General features: G+C 46.8%; 1 protein-coding gene across 12 annotated transcripts in view; it reads left to right on the top strand.

The window, feature by feature from the left end:
* Positions 1-14,115, top strand: part of GREB1L (GREB1 like retinoic acid receptor coactivator) — a 269,790-nt gene that overhangs the window by 231,672 nt on the left and 24,003 nt on the right. For all 12 annotated transcript variants that reach the window (XM_082698725.1, XM_082698732.1, XM_082698731.1 and 9 more), the window contains 6 exons: positions 418-551; positions 3,418-3,757; positions 9,053-9,168; positions 9,773-10,017; positions 12,719-13,299; positions 13,502-13,604. In XM_082698725.1, coding sequence (XP_082554851.1) covers positions 418-551; positions 3,418-3,757; positions 9,053-9,168; positions 9,773-10,017; positions 12,719-13,299; positions 13,502-13,604 — 1,519 coding nt within the window. The remainder of the gene's footprint in view (positions 1-417; positions 552-3,417; positions 3,758-9,052; positions 9,169-9,772; positions 10,018-12,718; positions 13,300-13,501; positions 13,605-14,115) is intronic.

The raw sequence follows: 14,115 nt of genomic DNA, 5'->3' as shown, positions 1-14,115 counted from the left end.
ACTCTGATTTGCATTTCCCTGATGATTAGTGTTCATATACCTGTTGGCCATTTGTATGTCTTCTTAACAAAAATGTCTATTCAGTTCCTCAGCCCATTTTTGATTGTTTGAGGGTTTTGCTGCTGAGTTATGTGAGTTTTTTAGAAACATATTTGGGATATTAATCCCTTATCAGATGCATGATTTGCAAATATTTCTCCTATACTACATGTTGTCTTTCCATTTTATTGAAGCTTCTTTTGCTATGTAGACGATTTTTAGTTTGATGTAGTCCCACTTGTTTCTTCACAATTTTTTAACCTTCCAGCAAATAACATATTGCAGGGATTTCCAAACCCCCTCCCCAACCACCCAACCCCTAGAAAACAAGACACATTGTATCCTCTCCTCACTGGGTTTGGCTCTATTTTGAATCAGGAGGACATGAGCTGCCAGGAGAAGCTGTATTTTGGCCTGAATGAATACAGTAAGTCTCTACAGTGGGGAATCACAAGCCCCCTTCTGAGATGTGATGAGACTTTTGAAAAAATGGTGAACACGCTCTTGGAAAGGTAAGGACCTTCAGCTTTTACTTTAGCTGTACTTGTGTGTCTAAAATAGCCAAAAGTCTCTTGTGTCACTGTCACAGGGAGTTTCGTGGAGCCCCTGCTGTGCAGATGACATGCAAAGGCAGAGTGAAAATAGCCTCTCCTAAGATGACCTTTTACTGGTGTAGGTTTTCTGTGATCATCCGAGACGAACAAAGGAAACTAGCAACCTAGGGTGGGACTTAGAACCACTTGCCATGCTCTGAATCATCTCCCAAGCATGCTTTACTGCTATGACCAGGGATTAGATGGACAGAGGGATTTGCTGATTACAGACCATTTCTCTGAGCTGTGGCCTCCTCCACCGTACGCCTTACACTTCTTCATTTTTCTCTTTTCCCTTCTATCCACCACAGTCAAGTACCCTTAGATGACTCAGTAAAAACTGATCTTTACTACGAGAGATTTAGAGTGCAGACTGGAGAAAAGTAGGAACAATTAAATCTTTGAAGTGAGTTCAGCTCCTAATGAGCCTCCTCCAGTCCCTGACCTTGGGAGTTAAAGATCATGACTTTTTTGCCTCCTCTGCTTTCTTTTTTCCCCCAAGTCCTGGTCAAACTCCAGAAGAGTAAAGGGTTTTCCTATTTTTTCTCTCTGATCTTGAATCATAGACTTGAAGTGTCACAGAGACATTAGAATTTATGTAACCTGGTAGAGGGTCCCTCTGGCCCGCGCTGCAGTAGTCTGTCTGACCTTCAATGATGGGGGCAGGTGGACTCTTTTTGATGAGGCACATTCTAATTTTTAGTAGCTCTTGTTCTTCAAATTAATCACAAGCCACCTTTTTACTACCCTGTTCTATAACTTTGCTAAGAAAAAAGAAAGAGAAATTTAAAAATGAGGGCGGGTGGGGGGAGCCTACCAGTGAGTTATTACGTTGTACCAACGAAAAGAGCAGCCTCAGAGCAGGGTTTTATATTTTTGCAGCTGCTGGATTTAAGAAGATTTAACTGACACTGTGACATTAATCCTTCTACAGCACATGTGATCTTACATTTCCAAAATCATCCCATGAGTCTCCCTTTTAAGTGTTTCCCACCCAGCTGCTGCAGCCACCAGCTTGGAACGTACCCTCCCTTCCGAGAGCATCACTCAGAGTCAGTCCTGTCAACTTCTCTTACAACTTCGGTAATACTTACAAAATAACAATTATAGTTCAGTGCAAACCGACCAGGTTGTGAAGACTGTTCACGTCTAAATTCAGACTTCTTTCAGAGTGTGAGATCTAAAGGCCTATAGATCAAAGTTACCATGGGTTCTAACTTTGGCTTACCTATCTGGTCCATCCAAAACCACGAAGCCTTAAACATGGATCTTGTGTGCTCACTTCTTCCAGCTCAGTCACTGAAGCTAATAACAGCTGTGATTTATTGAGTGTTTGAAGAACTGGCCCAGGGTTGAGTAAACTGGAGGATTTCTTCACTTTTCCCCAAACTACTAAATCCTTGCAATGTAAGGAGACATTATCAGAGACGAGTGATTCTAGACCCAGCTCTGTCCCTGACTGGTGGCATGGTCTTGGGCCAGTAGCCAGATTTCTGTCAGCTGCTTAATTCTCCTTCTGGTAGGAAGGGGAGGGCATCCACGGTCCTTTCCAGCTCTGAAGTATTTCAAAACCACGCTATTCATTTGATGACCCTAACTGGTATTTGACCCAGGGCTTTTCTGTGCAAGGCTGGCAGACCACTTGTTCTACTTTAAATAGAATTTTAAAGTGGAACAAAGGCAAACCACCCCATGGCCTGCCCAGCTGCTAGGTGGCTGCCTGTGCTACCAGCTGGCAACCAGAAAGAAAGTTCACAGGCTCATCCTCATTTTGCCAACACCTCTTTTCTTGACCAGCACCTCCTTGTGCCTGCAAAGGGGTCCTCTTTGCCCATTTGTACTCACTTTGCCAACAGACCTGGCTTTCTGAGGAATAGCTCAGAAATAATTCATAAATAAAGTTTCTGCCTGCTCTGTAGCTGTAAAAAGTGCCAATTTGAACAAAGTGATCCTCTTACTTGGCAGTCCAGTCGGGGTGGGGGTGGAGTACCAGTGGGTGTTGGGATGAGGCAAGGACACCCCTCTTTGCCAGGTTCCCTTAATTAAGCAGGGCTCTGGTGATAGGAGGCTTCGCCACTAGGGGGTGCTATTTCTCCAGTCAGCTCCAAGTTTTCTTCTGCCCCAAGGCACATTGTATGGGAAGATACAGTTACTGCCATCTGTGGGATTACCCTCAAATTAGTAATTACTAGTAATAATAATGATTCTTTTTATGTCTGATACTTGGCAAACATGATCCTAATGTCTCAATTTTCTTTACTGTAGTCTTAAGTATCAGAGGAATAAGCTGACAACACCACCATACTAACTCAGTGCCACCAACAAGAGGTTAGGGTCCGGGGATGATCCGTTATGACTCTGTCAACAAATAACCTGACCAGATCAGTGCTTCTCAAAAGTTAATGTGCATAAAAATCACCTGGGGATCTTGTCAGACTGTGAGTTCTGATTCAGATGTCTGGGGTGGGGGAGTTTGGTATTTCTAACAAGCTCCCAGGTGGTACTGCTCCTGGACCACAGACCACACTCAGAGAAGCTAGGGTCGCTAGAGCATCTCTAACTCTCTTTAACTTGCTGTACCTATCCCAACAGTTTCTGACTCACAGGCATTTAAAGCTCCACTTTTCCTTCTAGCGATGTGGGCTCCAAGGTCCTACTACAGCTCCAGCCCACCACTGAGCAGTAACTCCTTCCCACCATGCCAGGTCTGCATTCCTCCCACAAAGACCTTGCTGTCCCAGCTGGTCCTGCTGCCCAAGTCCTAGCTCCCTGTGTTCTGTTGAAGGTACCCCAGGCTGCACAGCATGGTTGTCCGCTGCTACCTTCTCATCCAGCAGTACTCAGAGGCTCTGATGGCTCTCACCACCATGGCGTCGCTCCGAGACCACAGCACCCCGGAAACACTCAGCATTATGGATGACCTCATCAGCTCCCCGGGAAAAACCAGAAGTGGGAGGGGACACATGCTCATTATCAGGGTGCCCTCCGTGCAGCTGGCGATGTTGGCCAAGGAGCGGCTGCAGGAGGTGCGCGACAAGCTGGGGCTGCAGTACCGCTTCGAGATCATCCTCGGGAACCCTGCCTCTGAACTCAGTGTCGCAACGCACTTTGTGGCACGATTAAAGGTTAGCAATGGTCGGACACCTCTCCTTTGAAATACCATTTGTTTCTGTTTTCTAGGAACCCCACGTAGGTGGCTCAGAGGCCTGAGTTTAGTAGAGTTTTGCACTTGTGTTGATTTGATCTTCGTGACAGTGTTAAGCCTAAACCAAGAGACGTGTACAGTTCCCTCCCTGGGGCCGGTTTATTAAGATTCTGTCAAACCCCCTTTTTTAGCATGTGCCTGCAGTTGGTCTTCCATGCTCTCCAACTGCAGGTGCAAAAATGAGATGACCCAATTTGACCCCATGTTTATTGACCTTGGTCAAGATGCAACTAGCCCACGGCCATCTGTTTTCTCAGAAAGAAAGGTAAGTTGTTTTCCCAGACCTCTGTGGGTTCGCCTTTAAGTGACTTCAGTTCACTAATTCTTTTCTGTCTACCTAGCCTGTGCGCTCAGGTCTAGAGTCGGTAGGTAAAGGATTCTGTTCCATCTTTAGTACGCACATAGAGCTATTCCCCACCCTCTTGCCCATGGACTCTTCAACCCCTTGTTGCTTCATTGAACTCGCTTTGTCCGCCAGCCCTGAGGCTTGCTGGTCTGACTTCTCCAAGGCTGCTGCAGGAGGATTAGAGCCTGAGCACAGGTTCCCATGGCTGGTGGAACCGCTTCTCCTAAACCCCTCCTGGTAGGCATGGAGGAGGTCAGCAGACTTCCTAAATCAACTCACCTAACTCCCTACTTTATGCCCTGCTTAGGTTTTTCTGGAGACTTTTATAATCCAATCTGTCCTAGCCATTAGGAAGCATTTAATAAAATAACCACATGTATGTGAGTACGATACCAGGCAAGTAGTATATGTCTGAGCTAGACCAGCATGGTATCTGTACCCTGCACACTAAATACTGAGCTAAACCGAGTTAAGAAAAATGTAGTTTGGGATGCCTGGGTGGCTCAGTTAGTTAAGCATCTGCCTTCAGCTCAGGTTATGATCCCTGGGTCCTGGGATCTAGTCCCATGTTGGGCTCCTTGCTCAGTGGGGAGCCTGCTTCTCCCTCTATCTGCTGCTCCCCCTACTTGTGCTCTCTCTCTCTCACACACACAAATAAATAAAATATTTTTTTAAAAAAAGAAAGAAAAGAAAAATCTAGCTTGGCACAAATTCTATGAAAAGAAAGCACATAGCCTTGGGCAATTTTCATTTTCACCCCGGGCTGCAGTTTCCTACCTGCAAAATGAGAGAGTTGGACTGTATGATCTCAGAGAGCTCTAATATGAGGATGTTATTCAGTGTTCATAAAGCGTTTTCCAAACATAAACCTTTTTATTGTATTCTATTAGCTTAACCTAAATTGAATAATCCAAAATGCAAACAAAATATATTATCTTGAGGAGCAGCTGGAACAAATAAATCTGTCTAAAAATAAAAACCCTATATTTAGTGGAAGTTGAAACATTTATATTTCACACGTAGATATCATGTTCACAATTTTTATTGATAGTTACAGACCGCATAACTGCGAGATTTCTAAGATGAGTAACACGTGAGGGTCCTAAAACTCTTCTTACAGTATAATTCATTGAGACGTATGTCTTGAGACTATTTGAATGATACTAATGGAAAGGCAAATAATCTGCAGGGAGATGGCTGAAGAGGATGTGAGGCTGCAGAATCTTCTTTGGGTCTCCATGACCCTGATCAAGTATAGCCACCCCTAGTTGAGCTCATTTCTTGAGAGTCTTCAGAAGTACCAATCACTGAATCAGCATAAATCAGCAGGTCCTAAATAATCCACCCTTCTGGGCCATTGGCTAAAAACCACAAAGACCCGAGGTTCTTTTTTGTTGTTATTTAACTTCCATAAATAATCTCTACACCCTGTGTGGGGCTTGAACCCACAGCCCTGAGATCAAGAGTCCTAACTGGCTGCTAGCACATCAAAATCAGCTTCAGGGCCTTTAGACAGCAGTAGTTCTGTAAGCACTCTTCTGAGAGCGTGCCATACATGAAGGCGGGGTCCAGTCATTCTCAGATTCTCAGTTTGTATGAGTAGCTGCCAGGCACCGGGCGCACAAAAGAGATTTCCATACTGTCAAAACCAGTGGGTCACATCAATCCATCCTTTCTCCATGGTGTGGAAGTAAAAATATGAAATCCCGTAGAAATGTTCATATCCTAAGCAAGACTGACACTTGCCAGGTGGTTTCTGCTTCACAGGTTTATTTCTTTTTCTTTCTTTCTTTTTTTTTTTTTTTAAGATTAACTTATTTATTTGAGAGAGAAAGAGAGACCACGAGCCAGGGGAGGGGCAGAAGGAGAGGGCGAGAGAGAGAGTCCTCAAGCAGACTCCTCACTGAGCGCAGAAAGCGACCTAGAGCTTGATCCCACAACCCATAGATCTCAACCTAAGCCAAAATCAAGAGTCAAATGCTTAACCAACGGAGCTATCCAGGCGCCCCTTCATGTGTTTATTTCTAAGTTACCAGCCTCCCTCACCACTGTAAGGATGGCATGGGTGGGTAGGTGTGCCTTTTATCTGTAGGCCTGGGTAAAATCCTCTGCCTCTTCTTCCATTGGATGGCCTTATTTTTGTGGTTCCCTCTAATTATCACATAAAAGTCATGACAAGCATTCTGGAAGGATACAAGACTTAAATCGAAATAAATCAGTTCCTCCAGAGGGCCTATGAGGTTTTGATCAAATTTCCTCAGCCTTGAGTCCCATATTTTTTTCAACTCAGTGCCCACCCAGTCTTTTGTGTTGTTTTAAAGGCTCTTCAGTGAAATCCTGAGGGCATGGTCAGCCCGTCAAAGAACTGCAACCATCCTTCATCAGAAGTAGCAGAGGGACGGAAAGTGTGTTGTAGTGGTTTGGCTAGCTCTGATTAGTCAAGAGTAAAAGCAAGATTTCCTTAATAACCTTTGAAAAATAAATCTTTTCATAGAGTAAAACATAATATCTCTTATCCCGTCATTATAACGACCTCATCATTTGTAGAACCATGACCAGTGGATGGTTTCTAGGAGATAAAATCCATCCAAGGAGAGCCTCAGCGTCAGGGACATTATGAGACCAATGCAAAGATTATATGAGTAAAATTATTCCTGTTCCTAAAATTGTTTACTCTAAATCAAAGTGTTATTATATTCACTTTGACATGACAATGTATGGAAAATCAAATTTTTGTAGGTACCTTTCTTCTAATATTTAAATAATATATTTTTAAAAGATTTTATGTGTTTATTTGACAGAGAGAAATAGTGAGTGAGAGAGAGAGAAAGCACAAACATGGAGAACAGCAGGCAGAGAGAGAAGCAGGCTCCTCGCTGAGCAAGGAGCCCGATGCAGGGCTCAATCCAAGGACCCTGGGATCATGACCTGAGCCGAAAGCAGCGGCTTAACCCACTGAGCCACCCAGGCGTCCCTAAAAAATATTTTGATAGATTTTTTTTTTAAGTAGGTTCCAGGGGTGCCTGGGTGGCTCAGTGGGTTAAGCCGCTGCTTTTGGCTCAGGTCATGATCTCAGGGTCCTGGGATCCAGGCCCTGCACCAGGCTCTCTGCTCAGCGGGGAGCCTGCTTCCTCCTCTCTCTCTGCCTGCCTCTGCCTGCTTGTGATCTCTCTCTGTCAAATAAATAAATAAAATCTTTATTTAAAAAAATAAATAAATAATAAAGTAGGTTCCACACCCAGCATGGACCCTAATGCAGGGCTTGAACTCACAACCCTGAGATCAAGACTGAACTGAAATCAAGAGTCAGATGTTTAACCCACTGAGCCACTCAGGTACCTGGATAGATTGATTTTCAAAGACAAAAAAAAAAAAAGTCTCTCAAAATTGTGACAGCTATATAGATCCACTGATTTCCCTTTGGTATATAAATATATGATTTAAAAAAAAGTTAAAAAAAAAAAAACCAAGGTTAAGGTGCTTCCCACTTTATAAATTATGTATATTTTATTTGAGTAATTGTGGGTATATTTATTTTTAAAGGCTATTTTATCTAGACACCAACAAATCATTAATCAAACCTTATTACATTTTTTTCTTGCCTATTAGATTTCTTTTTATCCCATTTTGTGTTTAGCAAAAGAAGTACCTGTCTATTTTAAAATGAAGTGTTGGGGCGCCTGGTGGCTCAATGGATTAAAGCCACTGCCTTTGGCTCAGGTCATGATCCCAGGGTCCTGGGATTGAGCCCCGCATTGGGCTCTCTGCTCAGCAGGGAACCTGCTTCCCTTCCTCTCTCTCTGTCTGCCTCTCTGCCTACCTGTGATCTCTGTCAAATAAATAAATAAAATCTTTTTTTAAAAATGAAGTGTATGCATTACTTAACATCTCTTACTCTTTGTTCTCTAAAGCATTACCAGAAGTGTCCATTTATTTCTTATAATAACTCCTCCTGGAAAGCTGTTATGAGCATAGTTAAATGCTAGACACTTTGTAAAAGTAGTAGAAACCACCTCATCTACTTAAGACACAGCCTATTTTCTTTCTGCTCTAAAATATAAAAATCTGTAAGATCTTTTCACTTTTGAACATCTTTCAAGTTGGTGGGATTTTTTTTTTCTTCTCACCGATTGGCGTTCCATTTATTAAAGATATACATAATGTACATATGTGTTAATCTATATCAGAAGGTGCTGCTTCATAGGTTATTTGTGAAACCATAAACTAATTGCCTTACTCTTCTAAGTAAGGGGCAGGGTTGTTGTGGTTGTTTTAATTGATCCAGATTTGTTTATATTTTTAGCCTTCTTGAGAAAGACTTTTGAGAGCCCCAAGCCAATTACTTGTCGCTTATTTTGAAAATCAATATAGAGAGAAAGAGAGGAAATAACCATCAAGGGTAGCTAACTTCATGATTTTCTTGATGAAAATGTCTGTTTTTATGGAGTTTTGTTGAGATGCTTTTATTAGTCATTCATAACTGAAATTATCTTTTTCAGTCAGTCTGTTTCAGAAGTCTGTCCCTTACATGAAAAAAGTATATTTGAGAGCCTTGAGTCAGGTAGTTTATCCAAGGTCGTTCATATTGTATGTGTCTTTGGCCTGTGTGCTACTGTGTGATGTACACCAAGATCTCCTGTATTATCCTACTGAGATAAAACTGAAGGCCACATTCTTCCAGAGTGCTTTATTATGCTTTTTAAGAGCAATTTAGTATTTGGGAGTGCGCGCGCACACACACACGCACACACACACACTAGAAGTCATTTGGAAGCACAAAGGCATAAAAAATCTGCACCTAGAAACCTTTTAAGAAGTGGAAACTTAACTAAGGGGTTTTAATTTTATCATATGGGTCCCTTTCTACAGACCTGGAGAGGAAATGAACCAGAAGAGTGGACCCCCCGGACATACCAAGATTTAGAAGGTCTGCCTTGTATCGTGATATTAACTGGCAAAGATCCTCTTGGAGAAACATTTCCCAGGTAGGACGCGAACGGTCAGTTCTCATTTTTCATTAGTTGCCCGGCTGAGCCAATGGCTAAAACTTGGCTGACACTTAGCCATTTCACTCATTGGGCAAGGAGGAAGAGAATCGCTTTCTTCAGAGGGAAAAGACACACACACTTCCTTGCCTCTTTCTTTTGACTTTCCAGAGATTGCCCAGCATTTGGGGGAATGGAAGGTAGCCGCAGTGAGAAGTGTTTCCTCATCAAAGCAGGGCTGCCAGAGGGGCAGGGAGGAAAAAAAAATCTGCCCCAAACTGGGATCGTTTTATTTGGATGAAGTGTCTCTTCATCTGCTGTTCCCAAGTTCTGAAGGGCCCAGGGCCTGAGGACGAGAAGGTAGCAATGGCAATAAAGACAGCATGAGCCGCATGCTGCCAGTGGGTCAGGCATTGCTGCAAACGCCTTCCCTGCGTCATCCACACACTCTCACAACAAGCCCGTGAGCCAGGCGCTGTTGTTCTGTTTTATCCTTGGAGAAAGGAAGCGGCTAGTGTGAGGTCATAACAGCAAGGAAATGACAAAGCTGAGGTTTGAGTCCAGGCCAGATGGACTCACCCAAGACACCCTGACTTATGTGCAGGTCTTTGAAGTACTGTGACCTGCGGCTCATCGACTCAAGCTACTTAACTCGCACAGCCTTGGAGCAGGAGGTGGGTCTGGCATGCTGCTACGTCTCAAAAGAGGTCATCCGGGGCCCCGCTGTTGCCCTGGACCTTAGCGGGAAGGAGCAGGAAAGAGCCACCGCCAGCGAGAATGACGCTGATGAGCTGCTGATCGACCTGGAGAGGCCACAGAGCAACAGTAGTGCTGTCACTGGAACCTCAGGTCAGTGCTTCCTTTTCTCTCTGCAGGGGGGCGGGGGGATGGGAGGGAGGGGGTGGGGAGGCATGACTCACACCCCGCACTCATGTCAGAGGAGCCTTCCTTGACTCCGGCATCCTGTTCAGACCTCAGTTCTCCAGGAGAGGTACTTGGAAAACCTAACACTTGAACTGCCACAAAATACTTCTCTGGGCAAACATTTAATGAAGAGTTTGGTAATGAGCTAAGTATAATAAATAAATTTTACCAACCCCAGCAGGCACTATTTTCCCTAGTCCTTTCCACCTTTAATCACCTCAGGGGTATTATACATCTGATATTTGCACAGAAGCCTTCTTTTCCTTCTAGATCTGAAAGCTGTTAAGTTTGTGTTTGGCATAGTGTTTGCATGAATGAATGAGTGAGTGAATGAATAAATGAATGAATGACTTTTATAAGCAATTAATGGCAAGTGTTGGTAGACCAAAGGCTACTCTGGGGTCACTGGCTGTGCTGACCCACCATGCAACCTGCCAGCCCCTCTCCTGGAGGGTCACTGAAAGGGCCTCTGGCCGTGCCTGGCATGAACTGTCTTCTGATAAATTATATTACAGTAAATGCAGCAGTTTCCATTTTTTTTCTCATTAGGAAAGTAATAAAACTCAACATAGAAAACTTGGAGAATGTAACAAAGGATAGAGAAGAGGTTAAAAATAAAAACTCCAGGGGCGCCTGGGTGGCTCAGTGGGTTAAGCCTCTGCTTTTGGCTCAGGTCATGATTTCAGGGTCCTGGGATCAAGTCCCGAATTAGGCTCTCTGCTCAGCGGGGAGTCTGCTTCCTCCTCTCTCTCTCTGCCTGCCTCTCTGCCTCTGCCTGCTTGTGATCTGTCAAATAAATAAATAAAATCTTTTAAAAAAAAAAATCAAAACTCCAGGGTGCCCAGCTGGCTCAGTTAATAGAGCATGAGACTCTTGATCTTGGGGTTGTGAGTTTGAGCCCCACATGGGGGGTGAAGATTACTTCTAACAATAAATAAATAGGGGCACCTGGGTGGCTCAGTTGGCTACATATCTGCCTTTGGCTCAGGTCATGATCCCAGAGTCCTGGGGCTGAGCCCCGCATTAGGCTCCCTGCTCAGTGGGAGCTGCTTCTCCCTCTGCCCCCCCCACCCCAGCGTGTGTGCAAACTCTCTCTCCCTCAAAGAAAGTCTTTAAAATAAATGAATAAATAAATAAAATAAAAATGAAAACCCCACAACTAGAGATCACCTGAACATTCTTCTTTCCCACATCCCCCCTTTTCCATCATCGTAACACATACAAGCAGACACACATAAAATTTCAAGTAGAAAGCAGCCTTAGTGTGTCTGTTCATCCTGGAAGCTGCTGTCAAATGGCTATGAGAATTGAAGAGGCAGTCATCTGTGGGGCTGTCTGTGTTGATAGGGACCCTCAGCCTGGAAGAGCATGAAAACTGTTCTACTGGGTGTGCCGAGCTGCTTGCCTTAGCCAGGGGTCAGGACTGTACCTTTCTCTACACCCCCCGCCCCCGCCAACTCAGGCTCCCCAGAGGTTTGGGGGATAGTGAGGAGTAACAGAAGGGAAGGGGAACTATCACATCTGGGAGTTTCTGGATACCAGCATCAGCAAGGGAGAAGTGAGGGAGTGTTCACCTCCTTACTGGGGCTTTTTAATCAGACCCCCCCCTTCCCTGCACTTCCAGAGCTGCCCCCAAGGCTCACATAACCTTAGCCTTGCTCCCATACTGGCACAAAGGTCATGGCTTGCCTTCTGCTGTTTAGCTTCCCTCCCTCTGGGGACAACCTGACCTGCCTGTGCTCCCACCACTGAGCACACATCCCTCAGCCTTGGGCTGACTTCAGGGGTCCTTGGGAAAGCTCACTGCCCAAAGTGTGCAGGCTCTAAAGCTCAAGGCTGGGGGGGGGGGGGGTGGGAAGCAGGCTCTTGTATAAGATGGAAGGACACAAAAGTCAGATGAGCAAGTGGAGCAACCTGGTTGCAAGAGCGTCCGGTTCCTGGCTGTCCTCTGGGATCCCCTGAGGTTGGGATGTGACAGACATGCCTAGCAGCACCAGTCTGAGCTCAGAGAAGGCCATCAGGCCTGAACGTATGAGCTTTTGGTTTGTCCACAAATGCAAGAGTGGCTGACCCATCAGAGGGGAAGACATATTTGAAGTGAATTGACCAGGTGCATAGATGAAAGCAAGACCATTGAGTGTAGATTGTGCCTCACAACCTTTCTCACACGGAGACTTTCCCCACGCTGGTTTGGGCATCCATGGAAGTGGCTACAGCCTGGGGAACTTCTCCACAAGCAGAAGTGTGAGACCCTTGGACCCCAGCAGGTGGCAGATGCCCTGGGGCAGGACTGGAACTTGGAGCCTGTATTGGTCAGGGTCTGGAATGAATCAGGAGGCATATCCAAATGAGGTCACTGAGGAGAGTTTAATAACATTATGTCATTTACAAAAATGGGGGTAGGATTTAGGAAAGGAGCTCTAGGTAATTATACCTGGGGGTATACTTACTCCCAGGGCGACCGGAGCACTCTGGGCCCAAGGAAGCCAGCAGAGGAAGCAGCATCTGGGACTAGAGAGGCCACAGCCCTCGGGCAGAAAGTCAGTCTAGCCTACCGCGCACGCAGGGAGGAGCCAAGGAATAAATTGCAAGCCCTGCTGATGGAGGGTATGGCGTGCTCTTCCAGGCTCCATCATGGAGAACGGGGTGAGCTCTTCCAGCACCGCCGACAAGTCCCAGAAGCTGTCGCTGACCCCCGGCTTCCAGAGCCCAGCCAACAGTATGGGGCTGGATGAAGGGGTCTCCACGGGCACAGCTGGAGCTGGGGAGACCCTGAAGCAGGAGTGTGATTCCCTGGGCCCCCAGATGGCCAGCAGCACCACCTCCAAGCCGTCCTCGTCGTCCTCCTCCTCCTCGGGTCCCCGGGCCCTAGCGTGGCCCGGGCAGGCGCCCCAGGGCTGCGGGGGCCTGCACGCCACCCTGCCCCCGATCGTGATCTTATCGAAGGCGGCCTACAGCCTGCTGGGCTCCCCGCGAGGAGGCAAGCCGCCCGCGTCCTCCTCGCTGCTGCCGCACGCTGACGTGGCCTGGGTGAGCTCCCTGCGGCCGCTGCTGCACAAGGACATGAGCAGCGAGGAGCAGTCCCTCTACTACCGGCAGTGGACCTCGGCGCGACAGCACCACGCCGACTTCAGCAACCAGCCGGACCCCGCCTCGGGCGCCCGCACCTGCCACCCCCGGCGGCTGCTGCTGACCGGCCCCCCTCAGGTAGGCCCGCGGCCCCCAAGGAGGAAGGGAGCCGGGGAGCCGCGCGAGCGGGGGTGCGGGTGGGGGCGGGGGTGGGAATGACCCAGAGCCAGGAGGTCTTCGCTCGGGCCGCAGGGGCAGGAGAGATCCAGGAGCCCAGGTGTGAAATCTCGGCTCTCCACCCCTCCCCCTCCCCAACTAAGAAAAACCCCGCTTCCCTCAGGTGGGGAAGACCGGCTCCTACCTGCAGTTCCTTAGGATCCTCTTCCGCATGCTCATCAGGCTCCTGGAGGTGGACGTGTATGATGAGGGGGAGATCAACACGGGTGAGTTCCGAACCCCGGCAGTGTGGGGTCGCGGGCCGAGACACGAGACACGGACACCAGCTCGCCTTGCGGGGCCTCCGGGGGGCCTGACCTGCAGGGTTATCCGGAGGCCGAGGGTGCCGGTGCTAGCAGACGGCTGTGAGGACACGGCGGCCACTTTTTAGTTAAGTTGGTGGAGTCTTCCACCTCTTCTGGCCTCCTCTCTCAACCCCCGGCAGGAGGCAGGGCGAAGAGACATCTTAGAAGGCCCTGGTAGGTGGATTAATTGCTTCTATGGGTTTAAAATTCACTTGCAGTGTTCTGCTTAGGGTCCAGGGCGTGCCTGAGACTCGCTGGTTACTTCCGCTTTAACAGCGGGCTCTGAGCCAAGGTATATGGATTCCTATAATGAAATTAAAACTGTGCAGAAGGAAACTAGCGCCATAAACAAACCCCTTCTCGTTCACAGGAAGATGGAGGAGCTGGTGCTTGACAGCGCCGTGGGGGCTGGCTTTTTGTTTTTGTTTTTTAA

The sequence above is a fragment of the Mustela nivalis genome (genome assembly GCF_964662115.1).
Source record: "Mustela nivalis genome assembly, chromosome: 14".
NCBI classification, from domain to species: Eukaryota; Metazoa; Chordata; class Mammalia; order Carnivora; family Mustelidae; genus Mustela; species Mustela nivalis.
Note: the sequence above shows the minus strand (reverse complement) of the source record. Positions and strands in the feature narration are given on the sequence as shown.